The 12,493-nt window shown below is 38.7% G+C and overlaps 1 protein-coding gene across 8 annotated transcripts in view; it reads right to left on the bottom strand.

Moving 5' to 3' along the window:
* Nucleotides 1-6,302: 6,302 nt before the first annotated feature.
* Nucleotides 6,303-12,493, bottom strand: part of adnpb (activity-dependent neuroprotector homeobox b) — a 128,941-nt gene continuing 122,750 nt past the window's right edge. For all 8 annotated transcript variants that reach the window (XM_039735974.1, XM_039735978.1, XM_039735975.1 and 5 more), the window contains 2 exons: nucleotides 11,300-11,392; nucleotides 6,303-10,762 (listed from right to left, as the gene is read on the bottom strand). In XM_039735974.1, coding sequence (XP_039591908.1) covers nucleotides 7,403-10,762; nucleotides 11,300-11,392 — 3,453 coding nt within the window. In that variant the 3' untranslated portion in view covers nucleotides 6,303-7,402. The remainder of the gene's footprint in view (nucleotides 10,763-11,299; nucleotides 11,393-12,493) is intronic.

The following is a 12,493-nucleotide window of genomic DNA, read 5'->3' as shown; positions in this document are numbered from 1 at the left end:
TTCAAACAATGTCTACCTATACATCCTTTTCTTATTCTGCTCAGACTGGGCATGAGGACCAAACGATGTGCTGCCACAGGGCACCAAGACTAGATATGAAGTGGTTAGATGGCCAGGTTGATGCTAGGGTGTCACGGCTCCAGTCATCCTCTTTGTGTGGAGTCTTTATGCTGCAGGCACTCAGATGCACACTTTGAACTGGGTCTGTGATGGACAGAGACAGTTGGCACCAACTCTATTCCAAGTGCCACCACAATAGCTTGGCTAAATAGGTGAAATTTCCATCTCCACTTCACTTCTCTACATATGGCCATTCCATGGCACTCTGGAGAGGAACCAGCTGCCAAGGGCTGTAAAGATCCTGGTTATGGTCTTTACCTTGACAAAATGTGTACTCAGTGAGCTTTGCTGCTTCCTTCACCTTCATAACAACAAAAGAAGCAAAGATTTCTATTCAGCTCTGATAAAAGCTTGATGCCATTTGTTTCTGTTCACATTGCCTTTTTGTATTCTTACAGGTGCTACAATCAGAAGAGCAAATTTCATACTGGCTGCCTGAGCTGTTCAGGACCAAAGATTTTTTTTTCCCCCCATGAAGATGTATGATAGCCAACGCCTTTGGTACTATTGCAGGGATGGTACAAGTATTGACAGCAGAATTGTATTAATTGGTATGGGTCATTTAGCAGAAATCACCACATTTTCCTCTTTAAATATGTTCCTACATTACTATGCTGCCACCTATGTAACATCCACCTGTTTTGTCACACTTAGAAAGTACACAAGAAAAAGTACTTAAAAGTGACTTCAGAGAAAAACATGACATTTAATTATCAAACCCTTTTAAACATCTGTTTGCTTTTCACTAGATACAGAAGTGTTGGGGAAAAGGATACATGTAAAGGCAATCACGCTAGGTGGTGCAGTGGCTCATTTACCTACCTCGCAGCTGCAGTTGCTGCCAGTGTGGATCTGTGTTATGAAACCATCTATGGAGACTCTGCATCAACAGAGCATGAGCACACCTTATGATGTATTGCCTCCCATCACTGCTGGAGCAGATCCCAGTGGCGTTAAGAGGATGATGCATGGCCGACTGAGTTGTCTAATGGCTTCATCTTCATAGGACTAGTAGTAGTGTAGCTCTTTGGACTTGGAATGTACTGCAGCAGGGACACTCGAGTCATCAGAGGGCACTTTCAGGGGGTTCTCAGAATAGGAATAAAACCAAGGAGGAAGTGAAGGAAAAGGTAACCTATAGTACTGGAATGCAAAAAAAGCATCCAGTTCAGCCACAACAATAAAAAGACCAACTGTTCATAAGGGTGACATACATTTAACCATTTACAGAAACCATATGTGTATGTATTTGACACAAATTTGCTTCTTAAAAAAAATCATACTTATTGTGTTAAAACAGTTTTTGGAAAGAGTGTAGAAGCTTCTCCATCTGAAAAATTTAATTGGCAAATATTTGTCTAAGTGAAAAAAGTTAGAAGATGGAAGCAAAGTACCTCCATTGAACAAAACACTTGAGCATTCAACAAACAATTTGAATTAATCAAGAGGGAAGTCATTCTGTAAGCTTTAGGTAATTAAGTGACTTTGGTACCCATGTAAATTATCACCATGATGAAGCTGCCAGCACACAATTAGGTCAGGATGGCCAGGTATGACTAAGAATTGCCTTTACATTCACTTCTATTGACAGTCGATAGCCTGAAGAGCAAACACAGTGCTCCTCACTCTTAGGGGACATCTTTCAATGAAGATGACCTATGGACTACTGTTTTTGTACTACATTATATGAGTGATGATGCCAAGTTTTTGATCTTTTTGAGGTTTGGCTGTCTCACATTTGCTGAGCCTACTGATACAACCACTGAACAAACTTTTTTGTAGCTCTCAAACTGAGACTGAGAATCTTCAGAAGAACCTTATCACCACAGAAGACTTTGCCGATTATGTGACCGGTTGTCACAGCACAGATATCAATTAATTGAAGTGGGTATCATGGTGTGGAGTGTTATCATCTATGACAGTGCTACTCAACTTCATGTACTTCATAGGCCAAAAACTGGGAATTTGCCCGACTGAAGGGCCACTGTGCAAAACATTTTTGGCGTTAGTGGATTCCTAAAGATTTAAGCTAGAATGTTTTTAAACTAGAAAATCTATTTAGCAAATTTTCTTTGCATTTGGGGTTACGTTTAATAAACAATCCTTCAAAAGAATAATAAATGTGGAAATTAGCACTTTATTTAAAGTTGAGCTAACATAAGACTTCTCTTGCTGTAATCATAACATATCACTAGATAAGGACAATTCTATTAAATAACATTTATCTGAAAATGGGAGTAAAGTAAAAATGCATCTTAAAATAATTATGAAAGCTATTTGAAACTCCAATGTAATTTACATCAGTTCATATTTTATTGGCCAATCTCCTTTTGCTCTTTAAATGCCTGCATATAAAGATAGTATGAATAGTGCCATGCCCCACCATAAATGCAAATGGTAATACAATCAGGATGCTTATTACTGTTCTCTCGTCAACCTTAAACAGTTTATTTATACAACTTTAAATCCAAAAACATGTCAAATAAAAATATGGTGCTTGATGAAAATTCAGTTATGATTAATTATATACACAGCATTTGGTTCCTTCGTGAAAAATGTGCCCTTCAGTTACTTTCAACTATAACTTGTATGTACATTAAAACACATTTAATATGATCCAACATACAAAACACATACTGTAAAACTGGTCTAATGTGAAGACTGGGTTTCCATTTTGCTGACCAGTTTCTTTATGTCAGGCTGATATCCAGTTGTTGCAGCACGCAGACGATCTGTTAGGTTCTTGTCAGTGAGTGAATCGCGTTGTTTGCACTTGATAATCTCCATTGCTGAAAATGCGCTTTCACATTCGCAGCTGGATACAAAACTGGTCACATTTTTTTTCTGCAAGTTAGGAGAGCACCATACTCTGCACCTGATATATAACGTATCCAAAAGTTCAAAACTGATTCTTCTTTATACTTACGTTGTAAAATGCAGTCATTCTGCAAATCAAGAATCTTATTTTCAAATCTGGCTTTTGAAACCCCAAAGATCTTTGTGAGCTCCGAAGCAGATTTTACTTCAGTACTAAACAGACTTTCTCTTGCACGAATCCATGGGATCAGTGACCATTAAATTCTCTGGAAAGTTCAGCAAGATAATTTGTGAACGCCGCCGGCCGGAAAGAAGTGCTGCACAGTTGACCAACTCGAGTACTCAGGAACGGAAAATGAGTAAAATCGCCTTATTGAAGCTGTTCTTGATAGAGACGTAGCTTTTCATGAAAAGCCAAAACATTACCAATAAGAATGCAGAGATCTGTCTTGTTTCCTTGTAACTCCAAATTAAGTGCATTTAAATGCCATGTGATGTCGGTAAGAAAAGCAACATCCAGTATGAATTTTTCGTCATGGACATATGCCAGATCAGTGTGCTCTTTCTCCTGAATAAACTCTCGAATTATTGGGAGCAAATCCATAAACCTTATTAAAACGCTTAACCATCAAACCACAGCATGAAGCGTGATATTGTGTTTCATATTCCTCCAGTGAAGACCGAAACTCTCGGTGCTTTAGTGACTGCCCTCGGATGTAATTTCTAAATCTTACTACCTTTTCCATTGTCACCTTCTGATTTCCTTTTGTCAAATTTCAACATAACTGTTCGTGATGGAGAATGCAGTGATATGCAAAAAACGTGGGTATCCCTGCTTCTTTTTTTCAGTAACGCTGCAAGACCTATCTCCTTCCCGACCATTGACGGAGTGGTAACTGACACAAGTTTACTCAGTCAATTTTATGTCCTGGTCCCTTAAAAAAAAATCAAACAGGGCCAAGCAAATATCTTCTCCTTTTGTTCAGGCTTTAAGAGGGAGAAGCGTGAGCATTTCCTCAGCAAGACCCGCGGCATTAAAAAAAAAGCACACGCACACCATGACCTGGGCCATGTCTGTTATGTCAGTTGACTCGTCAGTTGCCAGACCAAAATGTTCCGCATTACATACAGTAGGTCAGTTACAAGTTTTTCAAAAAGATCATCAGAAATTGTTTCAACCCTTTTTTGGTCTAGTATAGAATGTGATAGTTGCAACTTGGATATCTGAGCAATGATAATCTTTATTTTTAAAATCGGCGAAAAGAGCTTCACTTCACTCCAAGAAACATTTAAGAAGCTCACCTTCATTAAAACGCCTGCAGCTCTTTGCAATATTCCGTACTATTTTATATGAGGCTTCTGTGATCTAATCACTTTTATTTTGCATAGTAGTAAATTTTCCTGGCCGCGTAGGCTGTCAAGAAGTGAGCACATTTTATCCTTTCTTAAACTGGTCTGAGGGGGTATATAATTTTCCAAAGTCAGCATGACAGCTTTCATGGTGACGCTGGATATTTGCATGTTTTGGTACCGCTATGCTTCTCTTAAAGCAGACATAGAGGTTTACTGATTATTTCAGTTAATGTGAATTCTTCTCTACATGTTAAATGGTCGTCTGAGATTCTGCGTTTTGCCATTTTCTTGTCGCTTTCACCAGTAACTCTCTAAACATTTTGGCTGCTTAGCATTGATAAGGGAGCTTCGCTTGAATTGACAAACCGTACAAAACACTATTGTGCCTCCTTGTGAGAGAAAACAAAATGTTGTTGTTTTGAGCAGGGCTTTAAATTCTGAAAACGATTAGATTTCAGTACATTTCTTACTTTCCGGGGGGCCCACAGAAGATGCTTTAGGGGGCCACACGTGGGCCGTGTGTTGAGTAGCATGGATCTATGACAATCTCTTCTACAATTTCACCCTGATATTTAAATTGAAGAACTCCTGTTAACTGTTGCATACCAATAAGACAGCCAAACAGCTCTTTCCCAAATGTAGCAGCTAAGTGGCTTTAGTATCCCACTCTTCTCACTAGGTGCACTGCTTCTCTGAAAAAGCACCATGGAGTAGCTGTATACAAGATACATGAATTGACATGTTCTCCTGCATTAACTACCATCTGTAAGGGTTTACCCAAAACTAATAATCCTATATGTGGCTTGACTACTGAAGTACAGCATGGTGCAGATTTTTTAAGATTTACTTATTACACCATGTAGGTCTGTTTCCATCAATGTAAACCACTACTTTGGGGCACATCTGTTCATCACTGAATGTGTGCATGTTTACCCTGCATAGGCAGTAGAGTACAGAAAAAGCAAGAAAGAAATACATTAAAGACCATCTTACATTTACAGTTTAAACAGATGCAGGAAAATAATTGCTGGGTTCACTGTTTGAATATAAATGCCTGTAACTCTGGGTTTTCAATCCACAAACAGTACTAAAAACAACACACTTTGTGGTAATGCACAAATCCAATGGTGTGCAGGGTATACATACATGTATGTGCACAGTTCCAACAATATCAACTGCATTCTCTTTCTCAAAATCACTCACAAATGCAGAACCACAAAGTTGCACATCACCTACCTGGGAAAACACTGCATCTATAACAGTTTGTAGCTTTTTAATGCACATCATCATCAGGTTTTACATGGTACTAACAAAACTTGCTGGATGGAGTTTGTGATCAATTCATTTTAAACAATATACTAGTAAGCAAGAGAAAAATTAAATCACTTTCTGAAATCACATTATGAAACATGAAAAACAGACATTTAGAAAAGCGCATCTAGAGGCAGTGTTTTACAGCTGACACTCACCTGCACAAAGATGATGACAGGAGCACAGAGGAAATGCATAATGGCTTGATGCTGTGAAAATGCTGACTGGAGCCAAATTTCAAACATATGACTAACTGACTACCTGTATGAAATGACATTTGGAGATGTGACTAAGACAATGGAAAACTCACAACTCATTCAAAGACACACAACAGTAAGGAGGTTAAGGGATAGTGAACCAAAGCAAAGACAACTGATGATTTGTCAGATATTTTAATTTAATATCTCAGATGTTTGACAAAATACAAAATGTAACACAAAATTCGCTTTGAACAGACAGAGGCTGGGAGACAGGCTGCCAGCGGTTTGAGTGTCGTGTGAAAAGTACTGAATCACTGGCTGTGTGGTTTTAGTGATGAGTGCCACATAAACTAGTTCATGGTCAACTGAAACTTATCTTAGCAGCTCTGAAGCAAGCCCCTACCTTTACCCATATGACTGAAAGATAAGGAACAAATAGGAGCTGCTGCACAGCAAACAAAAAAAGTAAAGTTTGACAGAAAACAGAGGTCAAAGGTCAAATGCAAGAAAAAGTGGTCACTGCAGAGCACAGTACAGCACTTTATTGTTCAGAAATGTTTAAATGAAAAAATACAAAGGTAAATAAAGAGCACAAATTAACATACGTACAAGTGAATCATATATTAGATGATATAATGTTTACACCACCAAGAGGTGTTCTCTATTAAAGTAAAACTAGTCAAAAGTGCAGCAGCTTTTTGTGACGGCTGCAATCAACACAGCATACTACAAAGTACAGATCTATGGAATATTAAACTCAGTAAAATGGTGTAGCTGGAGATAGAAATGGAAAAAAAAAAAAAAAAAACCACAGTCCTTTGGGAAGTTGTTTCAGCACAATAGTAGTGGCATGATTCTGAGTATGCAAAATAAAAGTCTTGGATTTCATACAGGCCTACAGGACGCTATTTATTTAGCTGGCCTGCAAAAATTAGCAAAATGTTCTAATTTCCAAAACCCCCACAGTCACTACAGCACTTTCTAGTTATATGATGAAGGAGTTAAATGCAGAATTTCATACATAGCATGTGCACAAGAACAAAAACAAAACAAAGAAAAAAGAAAACAAAAGGCAAAGATTTCTTGAATACACAAAGCAGTAAGCTTCTTCAGGATAGTTCTAAAAGACTGTACAAATATACATTGTAACTATTGAAATGAATATATGAAAAATTGAAGGTCTTTATTTCATTAAATTTTCTGCAAAATCTAGTATTTACTCTTTAAATGGCTGTTTAAACCTTTGCCATAAACTATGAAGGCAAATGATAATCTTTCTGTAAGTAAATAGCTAAATACACAGACTCTCCACGGTAAAGTAAATGAAGGCAGCATTCAACTCCTTAGTTATTTGTATGTACCATCAAACTTCCTCTTGCACTTCAAGTTACTTTGCTTGATAATTCTACACCAGTATTTAAAACTTTTTATTATACATTTCAGCCACTGTAAATACAAAATGAATACGTAGGAGCAGCTATATCAGACTTCATGAAAACTCTTCAAATCCAGGACGGTTTATTATAAATTAAGATTTTTCTGGATTTGATTTTTTATTTTGAAGCAGTTTTACAATGTTGTACATCTCTGTGAAACACAGACTAGGCCTGTTGGCTGCTCAGTCCAACTCCAGGTATTAAGCTGTGCACAGCCTCAGAGGAGTTCTCAGACATGCTGTCTATTGATTGCTCCAGCGTACTGTCTACCCGATCATCCCCTTCACTGTCTGCTGTGCTGTTCTGCCAGTCCAATGGGGGATTTGATAAACTCTCTTCATTTTCTGGTGAGGCAATTTTCCATAGTGATGGCACCTGTTTAGACCAGCCTTTTTCCAAATCATTTGAATGTTCCTGTTTTGGGAACTCTTTCTTAATGTCAAATACTGATTTTTCCTGCAAACTGAGTGCCTGCTTCCTTTGGTAACTATCTTTGTGCAATGGTTTATTCTTGTTTTCTTCCACTGTGCTCTCTTCTATATCAGAAGTATGCCGTGATCCAGGACCACTATCACAATGAGGAGCTTCATCTTTTAATTCAGATTCCTCTTCAAGTTCACAACCATCCTTTCCTTCCAATGTTTCTTCTTCAGAAGCAGAATTATCCTTCAGATGTGAACGATCTTCTGTTGGAGATTCCTCTACCTCCTCCTCCATCTCATTGTTATCTTTCCTCTTAAGCTGTTCCTCATTTGAAACTGCTGCAGCTTTCAGGTCAGATTCATCTTCAGAGCCTTTTACCTTTGATTCTTCTTTTGCATCCCTCACACATTTTACATCGGTATCCTCACCTTCTGATGCACTGCCTGAGCCTGCATCTACTGTTTCAGACTGCTCATCTCCATTCTTTAAAAGCTTTTGATTAGCCTTTAAAAGAGTTTTACTTTGGGTAGTATTAGTTGCTGTGCTGTTTCTTCTCAGACTTGATTGAATAGACACTGCAACTGCTTTTTTCTGTGTTGGTGCATTTGCAGAGGGTCTGAAGTTCTGCTTAAAACATCCAGGCCTACCTTTGCTCTCTCTAGTGTTTCCTTCTGTACGGCTAGAAGCCAAGCTTTCTTCCAAACGCCTGCTAATCGAGTCAGCTGATCTTGCAGTATTTGTTTTGGATGTTCTGCTTTCGTCATCCTCTTTACTTTCAAAAAACCATTCAGGGTCAAAATCCAGGTCATGTTTTAACTTATTTACTTCTCTCATGTTGAACCCCAAAAGGACTCTAGCCTTGTACCTCTCACAGTCTCGAACACACTTCTTTCTTTTTGCACTAAAATGAGCAGCAATATCAGATTTCCACAACCACAAGCTTGCTGCAAGCTTTTCAATTTCTCTCCTGGAAGGATATGGCCTTTTACTGAAGTACTGTGTCAAGAACACTTTTCTAGCCTCATAGGAGTCATCTTCATGACCCTTGGGATCTAGGGCTAAGTCAACTGGCTCTTCTGGTTTTTCAGCAGGCACAGATGCAACATGATCATTGTCCAATTTCCGTTTTTTTAAAAGACCCGGATCAGTGAATTCAAGCTCTCGCTTAAGAGGTGTGATGTTCTGCGTATGTATAACTCTGGCTGGTGCACTGCTCTTCTCTTGTCCATTTTGTGCTTTCCCAACACCTCGACAGTGAACAAGGTGCAACGTAATGGTAGATGCAGTCATGTTACTTGTGTATACTCCCAAACAGTGAATGCACTTATATGTAAGTTTCTTCTCCACTGGATGGACTGTTTGAATTACCTGGTGTCTTTCTCTTAAATGATGAGCTAATGCATCTGAAATGGGGCCTTTCAAAATTGAAAAACACAAAGGACAGAGGGTTTTCCCTACATCCTTTTTGTATGGGACAGCAGCTTGATGTGCACTTTTTACGGGCATATCTGGTGTATCCAGCATTTTATGTGGCAGTTTTTGAGGAATCATTGCATGGTTTTGTGCGTGAAAAGCAACAGACTCTTCTGGAGCATCACGCATGTTGTAAGTAGTCACAATCAGCTGGATATTTTTGGGATTACCTTGCTGTAAGGTTAGATCGAAAGTCAGTGGGGAGTCGGTTCTTGGACCCATCACTTCATCTGGGTGAGCCAGACGGACATGTGCTACCAACTTCTCTACATCATTAAAAGTTGACCGACAATGTGGACAAGACAATCCATGGATGAGCATATGATTTAACAGTGTGTCACTAGGAAGGTAACGATTACAATACAGACACTTGCTTGTAAAGTTATGTATCTTCATGATATAATTAGCCACAGCTGGCACTTTTTCAGCTTTGTGTTCTTTTTCAAAATGTGCACTGTAAACATTTTCTGGGAAGAGCTCATTACAGATTGTACAGATTTTCCACTTTTGCGTATATGATGTGCCAGCATTAGTTGAATTCACTGTTTTGGTAGATGTAGCTAAAGCAGTTGTAGTCTGGGCTCTTGAGGGCAGCTCTGTTGGTTTCATTGCTGAAGATACTAGACTAGTGCTAGGTGAATTCCCCGATGCGAAATTATACCTTGATGGAGTCTGACCGCGAGGCTGGGATGTGACAGAGCTGGTATTTCGTACGCCGCCACCTGGTAAAAGCTGCTTTACAGTAGGAGATTGCTGAGGAACTGATACTTGAGCATTTCCTGGCATTGGGATTCTCACTTGCTGTGTCAGATTGTAACCCTGTGACATGTTTTTTAACCCGTAGGTGTTTTGCTTTAAATGAACATTGGACATAAGCCCTGCAGAACCTAAACCTGGTTTTGGTATGGCTAGCCGACTCATCATCTGCTGTGATGAAAGTGACCTCATATTAGCAGGAATTGGTGACATTTTTGGAGTTACACCTAAAATATTCTTATCTTGTGGTTTGGGTGCCAACAGCATCAGAGGCTTAGATCTTGGTACTACTACATTGGTATGCCCTATCATCGCAGTCACCTGGTAACCTATTCGTTCATGATCTTCAATAACATGTTGGACTAAAGCCTCATAAGACTTAGGCATGAACAAGCATCTTTTGCAGTGTATGTTTCCTTCGTCACGTGCATTTACATTCAGCGAAACAGCTCCATTCAAAGATTTTTCATTTGTCTTGACAACATAAGGTGATGCCACATGTTGAAAATGTTCCCTATAGATATGCTTGCGGACAACATTGTAAAGAGGATCTCTGTAGGTACACTTCTTACAGTAATACACGGCCTGCTCTACACTATCAGCTTGCTTTGTCTTCAGGGCACCATCAACTTTAGATTGGTCTTTTGACGCATTAGAACCTCTATCCATATGGTTGGTTTGAGGAGCGTGGAATAACTTAATGTGCGTTTCCAAAGTCTTCTTGTTTCCATTGTATGTGCAGTAGGGACAATTTAACAAGATACGACTTTCAAAATCTTCACTGTGCACATTGCGAAAGTGACTCTTGTAAGCAGAAAAAAATTTAGAAGAAAATGGACAGCCTGAGCAGCAGAAAGGCTTTGATCTATAATCCTGAAACAAAGAAAAAAATGTGTTAGGTTTTGGCCATATACTTTTTGCTCACTAAGTGTTTACATCAATCCTATTTAGTTATTTCTCTAAATCTCCACTTTTACCTTTTTACAATTTTTAATTAGCTAATTATGCTGAATTTCCTCCTAAACATATACAAAGACAAGAGTAATTGATTTGTGTTAGCTTCTTTCACAAAAATAAAACAGCAAGCATATTTTCCAAATGTAGAACTAGACAGTACTCTAGTACAGTACAATACTAGTACTGCTGACTGCCTTCCATATGCAAAAAAGACACAAATTAGGCATACTTGATTTGCATTAAGCAGTTTTTTATTTTTCCTTATTGTGCTGATTTCTACTAATGTAAAAATCCTTTATTATGACATATTTATCACTAGGCTCTCATTGTTAAATTAAGAGGGAGTTTATTCTGTTATGAGCCATTTATTTATTTATACAGTTTTGGCAGGGCATTGGAAATTAATCTTAAAAAAATACATTTTAGAATGTACAAAAGCAATACAAAACAAACCTGTTGTTTTGTTAATGAAGGGTCCCAAAGTCCGACATCCTCCCAAGTAGTATTTTTGACATAAAAATCATTTGGCTCAAACTCCTTAAAGTCCTACCAGAAAAAAGACATGCATAAAAGTGTTACTTTGTGTAAAATAGAGGATTTCTTAAAATCCTGTCTAAGCCATATTTGACAGACATTTTGTTCTGTACCTGTAAGCCGTGAGTATTGAAAATCCCCTCCCTTCAAAATACAGGGTGGGCCATTTATATGGATACACCTTAATAAAATGGGAATGTTTGGTGATATTAACTTCCTGTTTGTGGCACATTAGTATATGTGAGTGGGGAAACTTTTCAAGATGGGTGGTGACCATGGTGGCCATTTTGGATCCAACTTTTGTTTTTTCAATAGGAAGAGGGTCATGTGACACATCAAACTTATTAGGAATTTCACAAGAAAAACAATGGTGTGCTTGGTTTTAACGTAACTTTATTCTTTCATGAGTTATTTACAAGTTTCTGACCACTTATAAAATGTGTTCAATGTGCTGCCCATTGTGTTGGATTGTCAATGCAACCCTCTTCTCCCACTCTTCACACACTGACAGCAACACCGCAGGAGAAATGCTAGCACAGGCTTCCAGTATCCGTAGTTTCAGGTGCTGCACATCTCATATCTTCACAACATAGACAATTGCCTTCAGATGACCTCAAAGATAAAAGTCTAAGGGGGTCAGATTGGGAGACCTTGGGGGCCATTCAAGTGGCCCACGATGACCAATCCACTTTCCAGGAAACTGTTCATCTAGGAATGCTCGGACCTGACACCCATAATGTGGTGGTGCACCATCTTGCTGGAAAAACTCAGGGAACGTGCCAGCTTCAGTGCATAAAGAGGGAAACACATCATCATGTAGCAATTTCTCATATCCAGTCGCCTTGAGGTTTCCATTGATGAAGAATGGCCCCACTATCTTTGTATCCCATATACCACACCATACCATCAATTTTTTGGTTCCAACAATCTTGGAGGGATCTATCCAATGTGGCTTAGTGTCAGACCAATAGCGGGGGTTTTGTTTGTTAACATCACCCTTCACATAAAAGTTTGCCTCATCACTGAACAAAATCTTCTGCGTAAACTGAGGGTCCTGTTCCAATTTTTGTTTTGCCCATTCTGCAAATTCAGTGCCGATCTGGGTCATCCTCG

The sequence above is a fragment of the Polypterus senegalus genome, chromosome 14 (genome assembly GCF_016835505.1).
Source record: "Polypterus senegalus isolate Bchr_013 chromosome 14, ASM1683550v1, whole genome shotgun sequence".
Taxonomy (NCBI): Eukaryota; Metazoa; Chordata; class Cladistia; order Polypteriformes; family Polypteridae; genus Polypterus; species Polypterus senegalus.
This window is presented reverse-complemented; position numbering and strand designations above follow the sequence as displayed.